At 39.9% G+C, this 19,438-nt stretch overlaps 1 protein-coding gene across 4 annotated transcripts in view; it reads right to left on the bottom strand.

Annotated features, from left to right (window-relative positions):
* Positions 1 to 2,006: 2,006 nt before the first annotated feature.
* CREBRF (CREB3 regulatory factor) overlaps positions 2,007 to 19,438 on the bottom strand; it is a 48,011-nt gene continuing 30,579 nt past the window's right edge. For 3 of the 4 annotated variants that reach the window (XM_079772187.1, XM_079772189.1, XM_079772188.1), the window contains exons 7-9: positions 18,315 to 18,388; positions 14,342 to 14,464; positions 2,008 to 7,629 (exon numbers count right to left, since the gene is read on the bottom strand). In XM_079772187.1, coding sequence (XP_079628313.1) covers positions 7,514 to 7,629; positions 14,342 to 14,464; positions 18,315 to 18,388 — 313 coding nt within the window. In that variant the 3' untranslated portion in view covers positions 2,008 to 7,513. Of the gene's footprint in view, positions 7,630 to 14,341; positions 14,465 to 18,314; positions 18,389 to 19,438 lie in introns of all 4 variants that reach the window. The other variant, XM_079772190.1, reaches the window with a different exon arrangement.

The following is a 19,438-nucleotide window of genomic DNA, read 5'->3' as shown; positions in this document are numbered from 1 at the left end:
AATAATCCATCTTTTTCTCACTGGTTCGGGATGCCACATTTACATACTAAATCCTTAAGTTTGAATGTATTTCTAGTCTGTTGGCCTACCAAGTCATTCATGCACCAAAATGACACTTTTAATTATGATAGCTTCGTGTGTCTTAATATGTTGGGGATTGAACACCAGCTGCTTTGCCCCCAGTAGCTCCCACCTATGATTTTTTCCCTGTGAACTCGGGTTACAGTTTGTTTTTTTTAACCCCATTGTTATGTCCTTACTGGGTTGGCATTCAATTTTCTGTTTAATGCAGGAAGACAGCCAGCTATGTGTTACTGACTGCTCCTGTTCAAGAACTTGGTCTATCTTTGCATTTGTTCAAGTTTTCTGTGTCTTTCATAGTATTTTCAAGATTTCTTTGGACCTTGTACATTTTCTGTTAATTCCTGGCTGTTATTTTAAGATTAAAACTTTTTAAAGAGATGGAGGTTGACATTTTTTCAGGTCAAACGTTCTGGATCCTCAAACAGACGCTCCCTATTTAGGCCGGCGAAGAAGCCCGAAGTTGGCAAGCAGATCGATCTGCCCGCCTGACCTTGGGCCCCTTTCACATCCTGCTTCTTGCTGGAAATTCCTATGCAATCGACAGTCTCCAATTGCATCTCTCCTCAAGTAAAGAAAACACAGCTCCCCTTTTGTCCCCCCTTCCACACAGTCCCTTCTGACAAAGGGATCCAGTTCTAAGCCCGCCGGCTAGAAGCCTTCTTTGAGGCATAGGTATGCGATCTGGGGACCCCCAGTCCCAATAAAACTGCCAGCGCTGTTTTGTTCCCTTCGTCTTCCCCCACTGACACTGAGGCTAGCTTTTGGTTCCTCCATCTGCTACGCTTGGGCTTTGGTTCTTCCTGGTTTTCAGATTCTAAGCCCTTTATTTCCCAACAGTGCCTGGGACACGGCCTGGTCCCTGAGAGATGAACGTGAATCGTCTCACGTCGGCCGGGTCTGGGTGCGTCCCCTCCTCTACGTCTAGTCTGATGACTCCCCGCCTCGCTGGGCCACTGAGAGCAGCCGCTGGGTTCCCTGACGGGACAGCACCTAGCGGGGGGCTTCATGGGCACCACCCTAGCCTTCTAGGACTGTAACTCCTTCTTGTTGTTCTGAACCTTCCCGTCGAGACACGAGAGTATTTCCCAACCAGCGTTTTCCTTGGCGGCTAAGGAGCTCTCCGGGTTCCCAATCCGCGTCGGCGAACTGCAGACCACTGCGCTAGTCTCCTGAGAACTGTACTGACCTGGCTCCCCCAGCTCCCGGTTCCTGGGCCATGGCAGAGGCTCCCGTGAGGGGCGGGCTCAAGAGGTCAGGTCCTGAGGCAGAACGAGTCGGTGCGAGGCCATGTCCGTTTGCTTCCTGACAGCCTCGGTGTCGCTCCAAAGGAGCAGAGGGCTTCTTCCAGGGCCCAGGCACACAGGCCTGTCAATGCTTCTCTGACCCCCCGCTGGACGAGGCACCTGCGCCCTCACAAATACTTGGGTGGTGGCAACATGCCTAGAGCCCTCTCTGCGCATGTAACAACTCCCGTGTTGTTCTGCGATCCTGTTCACAGCTGCCCCGTTCAGCAGACCGGAAGTTCCTGGGGTCTCGAGTCTCCTTGGAGCCCAGGACCTAGCAGAGGCCCTGGCAGAAGGAACACTCCGCTACGGTGGTGTTCACTCCCGTCCCGGCTCGGGCTCTGTGTATTCTCACTTAAATTATTAAACATACAAATGTTCGAGTGAGGAGAGACTCAAAATATTTTATTTCCCACAGAGAAATCACTTGCCCAAAGAATCGAAGAGAAGTATAAACAAAACTATGTTCTGAGCTATGAAAAATGCAAATGTTTATCAATACATCTACATAACAGCTCCATGTCCCTCAAGGTCCCCGCTGCCTCTAGCTGGGAATTCCCTTGCAGTGGGTTACCCTGAAGAGGACACGGTTACCTTGGCAAGCCTCGAAAAAGCCACAGAGACAGGAAGGGCGAAAACATGAGGCCAACAATTCAAAACCTTTTCATCTTATTTTTTTTTTATTTTAAATTACAAAGGATGTTGCATACACAGATGAGTCTGTATCTGACTAGAAGTGCCGAGGGGTTGGAAGGTGACAGAGAACAAAGGCAACGTTGGAATTGCCTTTTCTTCTGAAAAGAAAAACTGCACAACTATTAACCAACATTTAATAGAATAAATTTTAAACAGCTCATGCGTCAACAAGATAAAATTCTTTCTAGACAAAAGACAAGACTGAATCCAATAAAGTTTCATAGCTCCAGTTGTGGGGGAGGGGGGAGGGGACAGGGGAACAAAACAACAGAATATGATAGCATTACAAACAGGATCCTATGTGGCTATGCAAGAGCGGTGGCCACATTGCATGAACAAATGCTTTGAATCCTTGCCCTTGCACTCCTCTGTGACTTCTCATGCGCGGTCAGCCCTAGCATCACTTCACCACCAACGCTAGGTTACAGGACAAACGCTAGGGACAGAAGGTGAAGAAGGCAGGCAGTGGAATACAGTGTCATAAAAACGTGCTGGGAAGGCAGATACAGTACACACACACACATTTCTGTTATTTGGTTCTGGAGGAGGGAAGGGGGGGGGGGCGAAGGGCAAGACACAGTCATCAGTCCCGTCCCATCCACCCGGAATTTAATGAACTACATCACTGTGTTTACATGGTTATGAGAGAGGCAAACCTCGTTCACCTAGAACTTGGCACACGGAAATACCCGACTCAGGTTCTGCACTGGTCACCAACAAGTGTCCGGAATACTATTTGAAAGTAGTTTTAAGGTTCTATTCCCTCACGACTACCCCCAAATCTTTCTTTTCTAAAGGAAAATGGCAGTTTGGCAGAATTCAGTTCCTAGGTGCAATGTCTACAACGTCAGTCAGTTTACTAAGCATGAGGGTTAAGGGTTATGCTTCAACACATAGCCCCGCCCGCCTGTGGAAGCGTTCCGCGTTCAGTAGTACATTTCATCACCTTCCCCCCACATGCTTATTCCTTAAAATGAAACAACCATCCCTACAGCTGACGGTCATTGTTACATCCCAATGTGTTTGAAATAGTAAAAAAACATGGAGTCATCTTCTCATAATGCCCTTATTAAGATTACAAAGATTACAAAAGAACCCACAAGTATTACGGCACTGTGTGAGACGTATTTGTCATGATTCAAGGGAAGAACAAGACTGGAGTTTTGTGCAAAGTTGTGGAAACGGCCTCAGTTCCATGGGAAATGGTATTCCACAACAGACTTCACTAGAAGGATAACTGAAACCTTTACTTTAACACTGAAAGCTTAATTCAATGCATTCTCAAAATTCAAGTTTCAAGATGTGGAGAGATGCTAACATTCTGTTACATAATGAACTAGAAAATACTTAGACAGAATTTCAGGAAGACTATATAAAGAAAGGGAACCTAAGTTTTTGTTAATTCCTGCTGAAGGCAACTTGAATTCGTCGCTTAGAAAGTGAACTGAATCTTAGCAGCTAAAATATTTTTAAATGTATGGAATAAAGAAAAGCACATCCATTCTTGACATTTTGGTGAATAAACTAACAGCTTTATTAATGAAGGCAAACATCAGATAATTGTATGAATATTATATATAAAAAAGAAATCCAAACGAACAGCATTGTATTTCAAAAGTACTGCACTTCTGTTTCTTTTAAAGAGACTTATCTGTTTTATAAAACAAACAAAACGGGTACTCTTCTAAAAAATTCTGGAAAAATGAAAGAGTCAATTTCAAGCTGATGAACGGAACACACCTTTCTTTAAATGCAGACTATTGCGAAGGAGCAAATAAAGTCAAGCATCAGAAAGATGACGACAAATTCATGAAAGTCAGAAAAAAGGGATGTAGTGAAATTACCGCTAATCTTTCCCCCTCATATTCAAAGACCATTCAAAACTGGTCTTTCATACAAATATAAAATAACTCTAAAGAGAGGGAATTTGGAACCGTACCCATCTGAACTCCTTCATGATGTTTTTGTAATAGCTCTGATTCTCTTACCAAAAAGGTCAAAGTGAAAGACTGAGGAAGTGGAGGGAATGAAGACGTTTTGTTTTCATGTACAAGTAAGGCACAATATAAAGCCACATCATAATCTGTCATGAAGAATATAGGAAGGGACAAGAATCATACATGGTACAGTAGAACAAGCAATCGTATTGACTGAAATAGTGTGGCACCCAATTCAACACTCAGACAAGATCTTAACAAGAACAACTGGACAGCATGCTTTCATATGGAGACAAACTCTACAAAGATCCAGTGTATCGAAGACGAGGAAGAACGTTTTTTTTGTGTGGTTTTTTGTTTTGTTTTGTTTTTAAATCATAGTAGTACTAGAGTCAACGTTCCTATCATTGCTTTTGGAACAAGGGGTTCGATGGAGGTGAATTCACAATGCCTTCACTGAAAGTAGGATTCTGGACTTCATTATGACTATCTGGATACCATGTATGAACACAGAAGACCTTTAGAGAGCTCTTCTCTAACCGTCTTCACCCAAAAACACATGCCACAATTTCAAGAACAGAACATGTATAATTGTTGGGGTTTTTACATTACCCTTATAAGATCTGTTTGTGTGATACACTAAACGGATATATTTAATGACAATAGAGGAAGCAGATTATTACTGGCATTAAAGTACAACCATTTCTAGACGGTTTTAAATGCCACAGAGTCCCCTGGTTAAAATGTAAAGCTGCACAGCTTGCCTATGTCATCTTTATGATAAAGTTAAACAGCAAGAGGATTTAACTTTCACTCTACATTTTACTGCCAGGTTTTTATTGAGATCAAGTATCGCTGCAGCATTCTGACCAGCCCAGATTTAGCAGCAAATGGCAGGAATCATATAAAATGCAATTTTTTTTAACAAAGTGCTTTTCTAAGATATACATACATATATAAATAGGTACAAAATAAAGTGTCAACATTAAAAAGCTCAACTATTTAAAAGCTTTTAACTATTTAACTTAAGTAGTACATATAAAACACTGAAATGCAAGGATATGGAATCTACTAAACAGATTCAAAGTCTTTTTTGAAATGCAAGACCAAAAAATCAAATTCTGGTTTGCAGAGAGAAAAAAAGTATCAAAAACCAGAATTTCTAACAGAGCAGCTAGAAAGGGGCAATTTTATAAACCTCATCAGTTGAATCTCTATCATGAAGTGATTTTCACCTGATTGCAAAACTGCCAGATTTTGGAATACATTTTAATTTGCCAGACACAACCCGTCAAAACTTCATACACTCCCAAGTTACAAACCTGTGCTTCGCCTTCTCCCAGTGAAAAAGGAAAAACTTTAAACAATGAACTTACATACTCTATTCAACCCTCGATCTGAGCTTACCATCTGTTCAGTGTGAATGCACTGAGCAGGTGCATTTCCACCACGCACACGGGAAATCCGGTGCATCCCAGTTCGTAATGTCAAAGAAGCTCGTTAAGCATTGCTCAGATGTTGCTGTGTGTTTTAGATCCAAACCTTTATAAGCTGTTGCTTCATGTGCTGTCACTTACAAATGGGCGGGGGTAAGGTGAGTAAAAGAAAACAAAATACACTATATAGACAAAATATAACTGAAGAATAAATTCTCCGACGGGTAATGGAGAAATAGATACTCTCCCAGCAGCTAGGTCTGAAATTTTTGGTATTATTTTTTCTGGCTAGGTAGGGATTTTTTTTAAAGTATAGTTTTTTCAGAGTTCAAACCACAAGATTTGAGAATAAAACAGTAAGAGAGACAGGATGGAAAGATCTGTGGAAAGGTTTATAATGTTGCCTTGACAAAGAAATTTCTCCTCAAGAGGTAAAGCTTTAACATAGTTAAAACACTGACTAATGAAGCTGTTTTATGTGAGCAAAACAGAGCACCTAAAAACTAAATGTGTTAATATTTCTCAGTTCTAGAAACTATAAAAGAAGTCACATGTAAGTCTGAAGAAGCTAGTTTGAAAATACCTGTACAAAAATATAAAAATCTATAAATTTTTTGTTTTTGTTTTAAGCTTGTGTTGATCTTGAAAATATTACATGCACAATAATACATCAATTGGAAAAGTGGCAACTAAAGAATTAGATATTTTTAGCTTTTCTCTTTCTTTACATATATATATGTACATAATACAATAAAAATAATCTGTATTTTGGTTGTTTGGTGGAAGTATACTACAATAAGCTAAATAACTTTTAAATTTTCAAGGTCAAAAACTATTTTATCAATAGCTTACTAAAATGAAATATATTAAAATTTCCTACAATAAGTGCAGAAATAAAAAGACAGACACCTAAATGGCCACCAACTTATCTACTATGGAAGCGAACTAGAGGAACAGCAAAATAATATTTGTATGTGTAGATGCTCCTTCTGTAGATAATTGGACCCAAACAGAAATAAAATTCACAGTTCAGTAAGATCCCTAACCCTGACCTTTTCATTTTCTTTTTTTCTCCTTTTAGTCATACATTCATACAGTATCATGTAAGCTGTGCAAAACTTTACTTAGACTGGCAGTTTGCCATATCAGTTGCATTTGTCTTTGGTACAAAAAATAAAACAATCGCAATAATGTGCAAGTATTTGTCTTCTTCCGGTCAAGTACCGAAATATGAGTTTTCTAGAGCCATCTCTTTTTTTTGTTTTTTTTTGTTTTGTTTTGTTTTTTTTATACAATACATAGACTCTGTGGCATATATCTACATTTCAACATAGTCCTATATACATTCAAAAAATCTGAAAAAGAGTTGCAACAAAAAAACATTTAAACCCCATAATTTTTCCATCTATATATCTTGTTTTTCCTCGTTAGGGTTTCATCATACAAAATATTACCAGTTTTATAGTTTCCCCAAAATACAAGGCACAAAGAATATGCTTTTTTTTCTTACTTGCACAGACATTATATATATATATGTATATATATATATTTGTATATATTTATATATACCATATTGAGCTCAGAAAATGAATACCTAACATGGCACACGGGCATGAGTGCTGGGTTGTGCCATGTACCAGTGACATTAATGGTTGTGGAAAATTAGAACAAAAAGCAATAATTCTAAAAACAATCTAAACTGTTTTTTAAAAATGCTTCCTCGATTTTTTTGTGTGGTTCAGAGCATAAACCTGCCACAATATATGGCATTTACTAATATCTTCACCCCTCCAAAATGTTTTTAACAGATTTTTGAAATCTGTATCTAAACATTTAGTTAAATATACGAGTTTCAATTCTGATGCCAGTAGCAGTTGTAACCATGGTTTATGCTCTGAAAATGCAATAATCAAGTATTTTGGATCATGCGTCACTTATGCTACTTAGTTCTTAAAACAATGTAACCTAATTGTAAATGTGTACATAATGCCAAACTGACATGCAAAACAGAATGAAAATTTACAATGAATAACATAACAAACTCAGACGTTTCTGACCAGTGGTCCAATGAGGCTGATTACACTTTTGATGCCGGTATCCTTAGTCCTACAAGGCCTCCGGTGGGATTGCCTTCTGCGGTCTTCTCTAACACTTGGTTAACAAATTCTGAGGTTTGCCCAGCAACTGGGAGACCTGAGGAAAAGAACAAAAAGGCACACTTAGACACAGAAAGGAGAGGGCATTGGTGGGAGTGTGCTGGCCCTCAGCTGACATGGGTCCCTGATGAGTGCTCTGCTCCTTGCTACTGCAGCCCAGAAAATAATTCCACAATTAAAATTGGAGCCCACAATTTTAAGATTAAAAGGGTCAAATCAAGGATGACCATAAAGAATAGTTAATCAACATTTTAAAGTGGGGTAGATAGCAAGTAATAACAGCCCAAAAGACAAAAATGCAGAGCTTGCAAATTATCAGACCATACAAAAATGAAACTATAAAAATGGATCATACAGTGAATAACATGGAAAAGGCAAAAAAAATAAAAAAGCCATATGAATAAATCCTAACAGATCTTTTGATGACAGAACTAAAATCGAACATATATCAAAGAATAAAGATGAGCTAAACTCACCTATTGGAGAAAAACTGCCAGATTCACTAACAAAAAAAATCCAACTATGTATTATACATAAAAATCTAAGAGTGAATTTTATGGTATGCAAATCAAAAATTAAATTAAAATTTAAATGTCTTTTTAAAAGAGATGTAGCTAATGTTCAGTGATGCAGAAAGATAGAAATTTAAAGGGTAGGCAATGGGATATCAAGCATATACAAATAAATAGTAAGAAAGCTGCATTCATGATTATATCAGACTAGAAGCCCGGTGCACAAAATTCGTGCACAGCGGGGGGTTGTCCCTCAGCCCAGCCTGTACCCTCTCCAATCTGGGACTCCTGGAGGGATGTCCGACTGCCCGTTTAGGCCCGATCCTGGTGGGATCGGGCCTAAACGGGCAGTCGGACATCCCTCTCACAATCCAGGACTGCTGGCTCCCAACTGCTTGCCTGCCTGCCTTCCTGATTGCCCCTAACCGCTTCTGCCTGCCAGCCTGATCACCTCCTAACCACTCCGCTGCCAGCCTGGTTGATGCTTAACTGCTCCCCTGCCAGCCTGTTTGCCCCCAACTTCCCTCCTCTGCCAGCCTGGTCACCCCTAACTGCCCTCTCCTGCAGGGTTGATCACCTCCAACTGCCCTCCCTTGCAAGCAGGGTGCCTCCCAACTGCCCTCCCTTGCAAGCCTGGTCCCTCACAACTGCCCTCCCTTGCAGGCTGGGTGCCTCCCAACTGCCCTCCCTTGCTGGCCATCTTGTGGTGGCCATCTTGTGTCCACATGGGGGCAGGATCTTTGACCACATGGGGGCAGCTATATTGTGTGTTGCAGTGATGATCAATCTGTACAGTACTCTTTTATTAGATAGGATAGAGGCCTGGTGCACGGGTGGGGGCCAGCTTGTTTGCCCTGAAGGGTGTCACAGATAAGGGTGGGGGTTCCCTTGGGGCGTGGGGCGGCCTGAGCGAGGGGCCTGTGGTGGTTTGCAGGCCGGCCACGCCCCCTGGCAACCCAAGCAGAGGCCCTGGTATCTGGAATTTATTTTCCTTCTACAATTGAAACTTTGTAGCCTGGAGCGGAGCCAAGCCTGGGGCTCCAGCAGCCATTTCTGTGGCAGTTAATTCACCTTCTACAATTGAAACTTTGTAGCCTTAAGCGGGTGAGCCCGGCCAGGGTGTGCAGAAATCTTTGCTTCCCCTGTTGCCGCCGGCAACCCTGGCCTGCTCTCTCAAGCTCCATTCTGCCGCCATTTGTTTGAATTTGTTTACCTTCTATAATTGAAACTTTGTAGCTTGAGTGGAGGCTTAGGCCTGCAACAGCTATGGAAAGCTTGGCTTCCTCTGTTACCTGGGAAACCTTGCTCTCTCTGGCTGTAGCCATCTTGGATTGGGGTTAATTTGCATATTCACCCTGATTGGCTGCTGGGCGTGGCTTGGCTGCTGGGCGTGGCTTATGTAGCGGAGTGGTGGTTAATTTGCATATTACCATTTTATTAGAGAGGATAAGACTAAATCCACAATGATACATCATTAAGATCTAGCCATAAGGAATCCTATTCAAACGGCCCAACATCCAAAAGCAAGACCACAGAAAACACGAGAAGACACTGAAGCACCTTAAAGGGGATTTGCTCCGTGCTACATAATGTAGATGGACACCCCTACGTAAATAAAACGGAAAAGAAGACAAGACCTAATTAAGAATATCTAATCGACATGTACTAGAATCTTGCTATAAAATAGAAAATACATCTTCTTTTCAAAAGTCTACAAAACATTTAAAATTGCAATAATTACAAAGAATTCAGAAAACAATTAAAATACGACATCAGAATTTATGAAATACAGCTAACATAGAGGTTGAAAGAAATTTCAAAGGCCTTTAATTGTTAATAATAAGAAAACAAAAATAAATGAATTAAGCATTTAACTGAAGAAATTAGAAAAACTAATAAATTCAAGAACTGGTTCTTTGGGAGATTAAGACATACTATAACTAACTCAAGAAATAAAGAACACAATAGGTATCAAATAAAAAATAAAAATGGAACACTAGCCACTGGTAGAGAGGAAATTAAAAAACAAAGACAATTTTAATACATTGGAGGGCATAGAGAAAGAGAATAATTTTCTAGGAATATATAAATTATCAAAACAGTCCAGAAGGTTATAATCTGACAAATTATCATAGAGGACACAGGATGTTTCCAAGTTAATCACCAAAAAACACACTGGGCCAGATAGTCTCAAAGAGTGCTCTAACAAACTGTTAAGAAAAAGAAACTGTATCCTGGCCAGTTTGGCTCAGTGGATAGAGCATCGGCCTACAGACCAAAGGGTCCCGGGGTCGATTCCAGTCAAGGGCACGTACCTTGGTTGCAGGCTCCTCCTGGCCTCGGCCCTGGTCAGGGCTCGTGCAGGAGGCAACCAATCAATGTGTTTTTCTCACATCAATGTTTCTCTCTGTCTTTCCCTTTCTCTTCTACTCTCCCTAAAAATCAATGGAAAAATACCCTCAGGTGAGGATTAACAAAAAATTAATTAATTAATTAATTAATTTTAAAAAAGAGGTCACCGGTTCGATTCCCAGTTAGGGCACATGCTCGGGTTGCAGGCTAGATTCCCAAAAGGGACATGCAGGAAGGAGGCAGACAACTAATGTTTCTCTCTCTCCCTCTCCCTTGCTCTCAATCAAAAAAATCAATAAAAATATACTTGAACAAACAAACAAAAACCCCATCAGCCCATGGAAAATTTAAACAAGTGACAGGAACCCAAAATTCAAGAGATTGGGAAGAAACTACGAAAAGCTATAAAACCTGCGTGGTATCAACAATATCAATATTTGTGCGGGATGAGTCAAAAGGAAGTAATGGACCCGAGAACAAAAGAAGTCTCAAACAGCTAACAGGCGAATCACTGGAAGGCACAGGAGGCCACAGGAAAACAGCTGGAGCTCTGAGAGGTTTAGTCCGACTGAACAGTGAGTACGGGGTGAGTGCCAGGGGCCCATAGTAAGCTGAGAAGGGGCTGCAGTGTGTAGCCCGTGTGAACTCAGAAAACTGACCAGCCATGACTCCCTTGCAGGACAGGAGCCAGAGTGGATAAGAATGAAAACTGAGCAAGACAGGGACAATAGATAAGAAAGAAAGAAATGGTCCAAATAAAACGGGGAGGGATACAGAACAAGCAATCTCGGGAAGAAAGCTGCCGTGTGCACTAGTGGGACAGGCTGGCCCTGCCAGAGTTCCTCTTCTTGCCCTCCCTGACTGTGGCCTAGTGACACTCAAATGAATCAAATAAATCCCGCACACCTTTGCTTTGGTACCACCTTGACCCCCATGAAAGGCACTGCCCTGGTTTGCTTCTCTCTCCGTCTCCTCCCCACCTGCTGGCTTCGGTGCTCCCTTCGACTCCGGCCATGTGGCCGCGCTGTGGCATGCAGGGACTTGTCTCTCTAGGATAAACTTTCTTTCCCTGCTCCTCTCCTGTGTCCTCTCTTGTGGCTGGACATGCATGACCATCTCATGAACAAATGCCATTTGTTTTACATTAACCGAAAACAGGGGATTCTGTGAAGTTTGAAGTTAGAAAAGCTATCACGAACAAAACTTTCTTTTGAAAGTTAAAAAAAAAACCCCTAACTTCACATACAAATAAATAACAGAAAAGTATCAAGGTTGAAATCCCATAAAAAGTTATTGTAAGACCAAAGAAAATAAGAAGATTGCTACAAATAATAAAAGTGTGCCTAAAAGGCATGAATAACCATAAAAAGGATGAAAACCATAACCCATTATTATTTCAAAATGAACCAGAAGACATTAAAGAAAACGATACAAGATATGAAAGAACAGCATAATGAGAAATAGAAAAACAGAAATAAGATGATAGAACTCAGAAAAGAATTAGAAATTAAAAAAAAAACAACTCTTGAAATTAAGGAAAAACTAAAAGGAACACAAGAGCAAATAAATGTAACAGATAATGCTTTTAAGAGAAACAGAGGTGAAGGGGAGAAAGAATGTTAACATTAAAAATAGGCAAAGAAGAACCAACCCACAGGTAGTAAGTCCTTAAAGAAGAAAGCCGCCGAAACCGGTTTGGCTCAGTGGATAGAGCGTTGGCCTGCGGACTGAAGGGTCCCGGGTTCAATTCCGGTCAATGGCATGTACCTTGGTTGCGGGCACATCCCCAGTATAGGCGGAGTGCAGGAGGCAGCTGATCGGTGTTTCTCTCTCATCGATGTTTCTAACTCTCTATCTCTCTCTCTTCCTCTCTGTAAAAAAATCAATAAAATATATTTTAAAAAAAAAATAAAGAAGAAAGCCAAAGCACGGGAGTGAGTCCTGAAGAGACTGGGCGCCGAGCTGGGCCGCGGCCCCTGCCCGTGGGTCCGGAGGAAGCTTGTCCTTCCCCAAGTCAGGAGCACTAACAACCTTGTCTTCAATGAAGGAAAAAACACAGCTCTACCTTTGTCCCCCCCGGAGCACCCACCCCGCCCGCTCTCTCCTCGCTGCTGCTAACGACAACATGACCTACTCTACGATTCAAAAGCTATTTTCATGTAATTAATGTATGTGCTCTTGTTTAGAAATGCCTGATTTAAAGAGAAAAAAATAAAGAGATTGGAAACTGCATACTGAAAGAGCACACTGCACACGAGAATAGCAACCTAAAATTACCAATGCCAAGATACAGGCTAGTAAAACGACTGCGATTTAAAGAAAAAGAAAAAAATCCTGTTGACTTCTGGGCAAAAATAGCAAATGACTTATAAAGAAAAAAATTAGGCAATTATTAGCTTTCCAATAGCAACACTTGGTGCCAGAGAAAAATGGAGAAACATATTTAACATACTCAAAGAAAGAAAATATGAGTTAAGGATTTTGTATCTGGTACAACTGACTTTTAGATGTAAATGGAATACACAAACGTATCAACATAGAAGGCCTTTAAATTAAAAAATAAGAAGGCAAAAAGAAATTTTTCTTATAGTACTAAGTTCCTCCCTTTACTTATCAAAGACTGAAAAGCGTTTTGGAGCACAAGAAACAGAAGATAGAAATGCACTGGAAGAATATAAAACAAATGCCGTTAAACAAAGAACGTGTAATGTAGCCGAAGCGATTGTATGATGCCTCAGGGTCCTCACTGACTGCGCTCTGCCTCAAGCCCAGGGATGCTCCTGATCTGTGAGTGATCTGCTTCGGTGCTAGCGTTCCCACGTCTATGCCTGTGTTAGCTACCCCTGCTCTCCCGGTCAGGTAGCGCTGTGCCTGACTTCAGGATGCAGACCTCTGTTCCTCCCCATCTATAATAATAAAAGCATAATATGCTAATGACACCGGACGACCCTCCGGACGAAGCCGAGGCGGCGAAGGCCGAGGCCGAGGCCCCCAGCCGCAGCGGCAGGCAGGGAGACAGCAGAGGCCCCTGGCCACAGCCGAGGCAGATGGCCGCCGTGGTGGTGGGGGCCAGGGCAGCCTCCGTGGCAGCGGGGGCCGAGCCCCTTGCATGAATTTCGTGCATCGGGCTTCTAGTGTTATATAATCTGTTCAGGAATGGAACGCAGGCAGTCAAGTTTGTTAGAATCCTGTGGAGTGAGTGTATTAGGGGTAAAACGAATAGGTAAGCACCTCAACTACAGTATAAACTGCACGCCTGACAGCTCAGAGATCTTTGTTTTCCTTTTCCCCAGAGAAAGTTAAGATTGCTAGAAGTTTTTCTTCCTTAAGAGTTAAAATAGCTGAAACCGGTTTGGCTCAGTGGATAGAGCCTCGGCCTGCGGACTGAAAGGTCCCAGGTTCGATTCTGGTCAAGGGCATGTACCTTGGTTGTGTGCACATCCCCAGTGGGGGATGTGCAGGAGGCAGCTGACCGATGTTTCTCTCTCATCGATGTTTCTAGCTCTCTATCCCTCTCCCTTCCTCTCTGTAAAAAATCAATAAAATATATTTTTAAAAAAAAGAGTTAAAATAGTTCAGTGATGAGATCTAAGTACAACATGTGGTAATGGGCAGTCGGTGTTGATGAATGATAAATCTCAAAGGACAAAACTAGGCAGCCAAGCAATGATTCTCTCTCATCATCAATGTTTCTATTTCTCACTCCCTCTCCCTTCCTCTCTGAAATCAGTAAAAATGTATTTAAAAATAAAATATTTAAAGAGAAAAAACTACTTGTAACAGAGTAACTACAATGAGATCACTTGAGTTTTTTCTTATCCTCTTGAAGCATACATTTTACACTACATGTTATTATTGTTATTAATTATCCAATATCCTTCTTACCAAGAGTATCTTTAATGAGGATTTCAAGCTTCTGCCCCATGTTGGGTCCTTTCTCCTCTCTTGGATTCTGTACTCGGTTTACAATCTCTTGCTTGATGGAGTTGATTACAAACAATAAATTATCTGTAAGACAGAACAAGATACTTGGAGTGTGTCACTAACATAGAAGAATTTTCTTTTAGTTATGTAATAACAGATATTCAATTAAAAAATGGAAAATGTTTAAGAAAATCTTAAGCAGTGATAGTTATAAGCTTTCTTATCCAAGCAGACTAATTTCAAATGATGTGCCACTTTTTTTAAAATTTATTTTTATTGATTTCAGAGAAGGGAGAGGGAGAGAGATATAGAAACATCAATGATGAGAGAGAATTATTGATTGGCTGCCTCTTGCATGCCCCCCACTGGGGACCGAGCCCGCAACCCAGGAACGTGCCCTTGACCAGAAGGGAACCCAGGACCCTTCAGTCTGCAGGCCAATGCCTATCCACAGAGCCAAACCAACTAGGGCTGATATGCCACTTTTGATAAAACACTGCAGACATGTATCAATGTCCACTATCCTGTAAGCAACTTGCCCTATTTGTCCTCATAGCTTTAAGACCTATGACAGTGCCTGCTATATCGATTCATAAGATCTTAGTAAATGTTCATTAAATTTAAGAACTAATTTCCCTATCTTAAAAAGCTTAAAGAGAAAGAGCAGAATTAACCGAAAGTAAATAGAAGGAGGAAAACAATAAAGATAATAGCAGAAATCAATGAAGCTGAACACAAACATATAACACCAAGAAAGTTAACAAAGCCTAAAGCTGGTTCTTTGAAAACACCAACAAAATGGATACCACCTCCTACCCCCAATCCCCATCCCCAGCTAGACTGATCGATTATCTATATCTAGAATGAAAAAGGGGTTATTACTTCAGAATCTAGAGCCATTAAAAGGATAATAAGAAAACGCTATGCCAACAAATTTAACAACTTGGATGAAATGGAGAAATTTCTTGAAAACAAGAAGAAATGGAAAATCTAACAGCCTATTTCTAGTAAGGAGTTGAATTTATCAAAAAATATTCCCTCCCCAAAAAACAGGTGGTTTTAATGGCAAATTCTATCAAACATACAATGAAGAAATAAAATTGATCTTTTAAGTTTTTTAAAAAGATAAAGATTATGGTTCAATTCATTTCATAAGGCAAGTATAGCCCAAAACCTAAACCTGACAAAGACATTATAAAAAAGAAAAGTTATAGACTAATAGTCCTCTTGAATATAGACACAAAAATCTTTAACAAATTATTTGCAATAGACTCTACTATAAAAAGGAAAATACACCATAACCAAGTAGAGTTTATTAATAATGCAAAGTTGGTTTAATATTTAAAAATCAGTTAATGTAATTCACCATATTAACAGGTGAATATGTGATATATTAGTAGGAAAAAAAGGATAATACAACATGATTATTCTAATAAATGCAAAAAAATCCCTTATATGACAATATTAAATAGCTACTCATGATCAATGAAACTAGGGGAAAAAATTCAACTTACTCCAAATGATAGCGGCATCTCATCTACAAAAAAAAAGCCTACAGCTGACATCATAATTAAAGGTGAAAAGTTCCTCATCCCCACCCCAAAATTGCAAACAAAGTAATCACCACTTGTATTCAATGTCCTAGATATTGCAATAAGGCAATGAAAATAAATAAAAGGCATAAAGATCAGAATGGAAGAAATAAAACCTTCCCTATTTAGCCCTGGCTGGTGTGGCTCAGTTGGCTGGAGCATCGTCCCATACACCGAAAGGTTGAGGGTTTGATCCCCGGTTGAGGTGCATTTCTCTCTCACATCAATGTGTTTTTCTCTCTCTCCCTTCCCTTCTCTATAAAGTCAATAAAAACATATCCTCTGGTGCAGATTAAAAAACACACAACCTTTTCCTATTTGAGAATGATAATTGCTTCAATAAAAATCCCAGAGCATCTACATACCTACTACTAGAACTGATAAACAAATTTAGCAAGATAAGCTATAAGAATAATACTAAAAAATCCATTTCATATACATTTATAATCAGCAAAGAGTTTGAAAATAAAGTTTCAAAAATAATTCCATTTACAGCAGTACCAAAAAAATATAAAATACCCAGGAGTAAATCTCACAAAAGACGTTCAAGTTCAAGCACTCCATACTGAAAATGATAAAAGAAGGTGTAGAGAAATTAAAGAAGACTTAACTAGATGGAAAGAGAGACCAACTTAATGGATTGGAAAACTCCATTTTGTTAAGATGGTAATTCTCTCCAAATTGATTCACACACTCAAAGCAATCCAAATCAAATTTCACTAAGCTTTTTTTAAAAAGGTGATACATAAATTCTAAAATTTATATGGTCATGCAAAGGACCTAGAATAACCAAAACAACTTTGAAAGGAAAGAACAAAATTGGAGGACTAGCAAGGACTAACACTACCTGACTTTAAGATTTACTATAAAATACAATAATTAAGATTGTTTACATAAAATAAAGATAGACAAATGGATCAATGGAACAGAATACAGAGTTTAGAAGTAGACCCATACATACCTGGTCAATTGATTTAACAAATGCAAAAATATATAGCCACAGAGATGTATATAATTATGGATAAATACATTAACCAAACAACACAGAGATAGATGCCAACATGTGTCCAAAGAAACAGACCCAGAAGGCTCTCAGTGGCCCACCACATCTCCCTGCAGTGTGGCCAGCTGGGTTCTAAAAGACATACAAATGCCATGACATTACAGTAATTCCATCTATACCTATTCACAGAGCTCAACTCAAAATGCTTCAACAGCAAGAAAGAAGAGTAGGAAAATAGAGATTTCCATTCCAAGAAGCCAATTATTGTTTCATCTAATTCATTTACCTTGATTAGAGTGGCCATTAGTAAATAACAACATCAGTTCGTTTAACAAGTTATAAAGTTCACAGTTGGAAATCCTCTTCCTGCCCTCACAAATGGAAACAAGATAATCAAGATCAAGGATTAAGAAAAACTACACAAAGTTTATGAGCATCTATGTGCCAGACATCATGCTGGACTTAAGAAAATCTCGAGACACAAATAATAATTAATCATTTTGCCACTGTTCCACTTTCTGATACAACTTGGTCAAAAAGCTACACAGTGAAGTTGACAATTTTAGAGGCAAAGGAACATGCAAACTCTGATCCCAAGCTTAAGGAACAGGAACAGAGCAAGGGGGAAAAGAGGAACACAGCCCAAGCCAGAGCTTTCTAACCCCCTAGTGTGCTCTCAAGGGTTCTAGGTGTATGAGAACGGTCCTCTCCGCCCACAGAGGCCTCTTCCTATGAGTAGGATACCCTCTGATAGTCCAGGATGCCTTAGAGATGATCATTCTCGACATGTGCCATGATGTGAAAGATTGGGAAGTACTGATTTAAACCAATGATTCCCAAAATACGCTAGGAAGGTTGCATAAGAGCAACCAAGATGGTGTTAAAAATGTCAATTCCTGGTTCTCCTTGCACAGATTAAAATTCAGAGGATCTGGGAAGAAGTCTAGGATTCTGTATTTCAACACGTACAGAGACAAATCCAATGAGCAGTCAACCTTGTAAAAAACAGAGATCTAAACTATCCATTCAAAGGCTAAAATAAACAGTAGTCAATAAATTTGGCTAACCCAGCAACACCACTATAAAAGTAAGAAATTACTATGTTCACAAGTAAATGAGCTCCTCAGGGCAGAGATGAGATCTGACTGGGAAGCCCCAGGTGGAGACACTCACACTAGGACAGGAATGAGTAAGAAGAGCATGTAGCTTACTGAATGGATTAACAAAAAGGAGGCTGGCCTAAAACTGGGCAGAATACAGGGAAAGCGAAAAACCTACGAAAAAGAGTGGTCAGCAAAGTAACAGGAGGTTAATCAAATTCTTAAAGGTGTAGGTTTACCATATTCTGTGTTGAGGCCCCATAATTTCACTTTATTAGCTTCATACTGGGCTTTTTTCTTTAACCGACAAGCCCTGTGAAAGGAAGAAACAATTAGTTCACTTTTTTTAAGTGAACATTCAGAACATACTTCTCTTTATTGCTGTCAGACATTTTCTAACAGTAACCAAAAACCACTGCCTAATGACAGTAACTCATTTACCAAAAACCCACAATATAATAATTTATCCAAACTGATTTAAAAAAAATTTTAAGCATATTCAAAAATAAAGCCCTCATATATTGCTGGTGGGGATGTAAAATAGGACATATAGCTACTTTGAAAGTAGTAACTTTTTAAAAATTTGCTTTATTACTTTGGAGATAACTACTTAGACAGTTTTTCTTATAAAATTAAACATACACTCCTGGGTATTTACCCTAGAGCAGTGATGGCGAACCTATGACACGCATGTCAGCACTGACACGCGTAGCCATTTCTGATGACAAGTGGCCGCTGAGGCAGCCGCATGCCGAGGAAGAAACATTTGCTGCTCCTGAGGATGAAACATTTGTGAAATAATGTTTTTCCCTCAAAGTGATACACTACCCGAGTTATGCTCAGTTTTTTGGCGAAGTTTGACACACCAAGCTCAAAAGGTTGCCCATCACTGCCCTAGAGAGATGAAAACTTATGTTCACACAAACACCTCTAAGTGAATGTTTATGGTGGCTTTACTCATAATTGCCCCAAACTGGAAACAACCCAAATGTCCTTCAACTGGTGAATGGATAAACTGTATAGTACATCCCTACAAAGGAATACTACTCAGCAATTCAAAGGAACAAACTTACTCCGCACAGCAACATGGATGAATGTCAAATGCATCCTGTTGAACCAAAGAACTCAAGAGTCAAAAGGCTATCTGCAGTATGACTCCACCTATATGACCTTCTAGAAACTACAAATAAAACACAGATCGGTGGTGGTGAGGGGTTAAGGGTGGGAGAAGGGTTTACGAAGGACCATGAGGACATTTTTTAAGGTAATGAAAATGTTCAATATCTTGATTGTGGTGGTGCTTATATGATCAGTGTGTTTGTCAAAACTCATAGAAGTGTACATTAAAAGGGGAGAATTTTAA

This window comes from Cnephaeus nilssonii (assembly GCF_951640355.1).
Source record: "Cnephaeus nilssonii genome assembly, chromosome: 5".
Lineage (NCBI taxonomy): Eukaryota > Metazoa > Chordata > Mammalia > Chiroptera > Vespertilionidae > Cnephaeus > Cnephaeus nilssonii.
The sequence above is the reverse complement of the archived record's forward strand: the minus strand, read 5'-3'. Positions and strand labels throughout refer to the sequence as shown.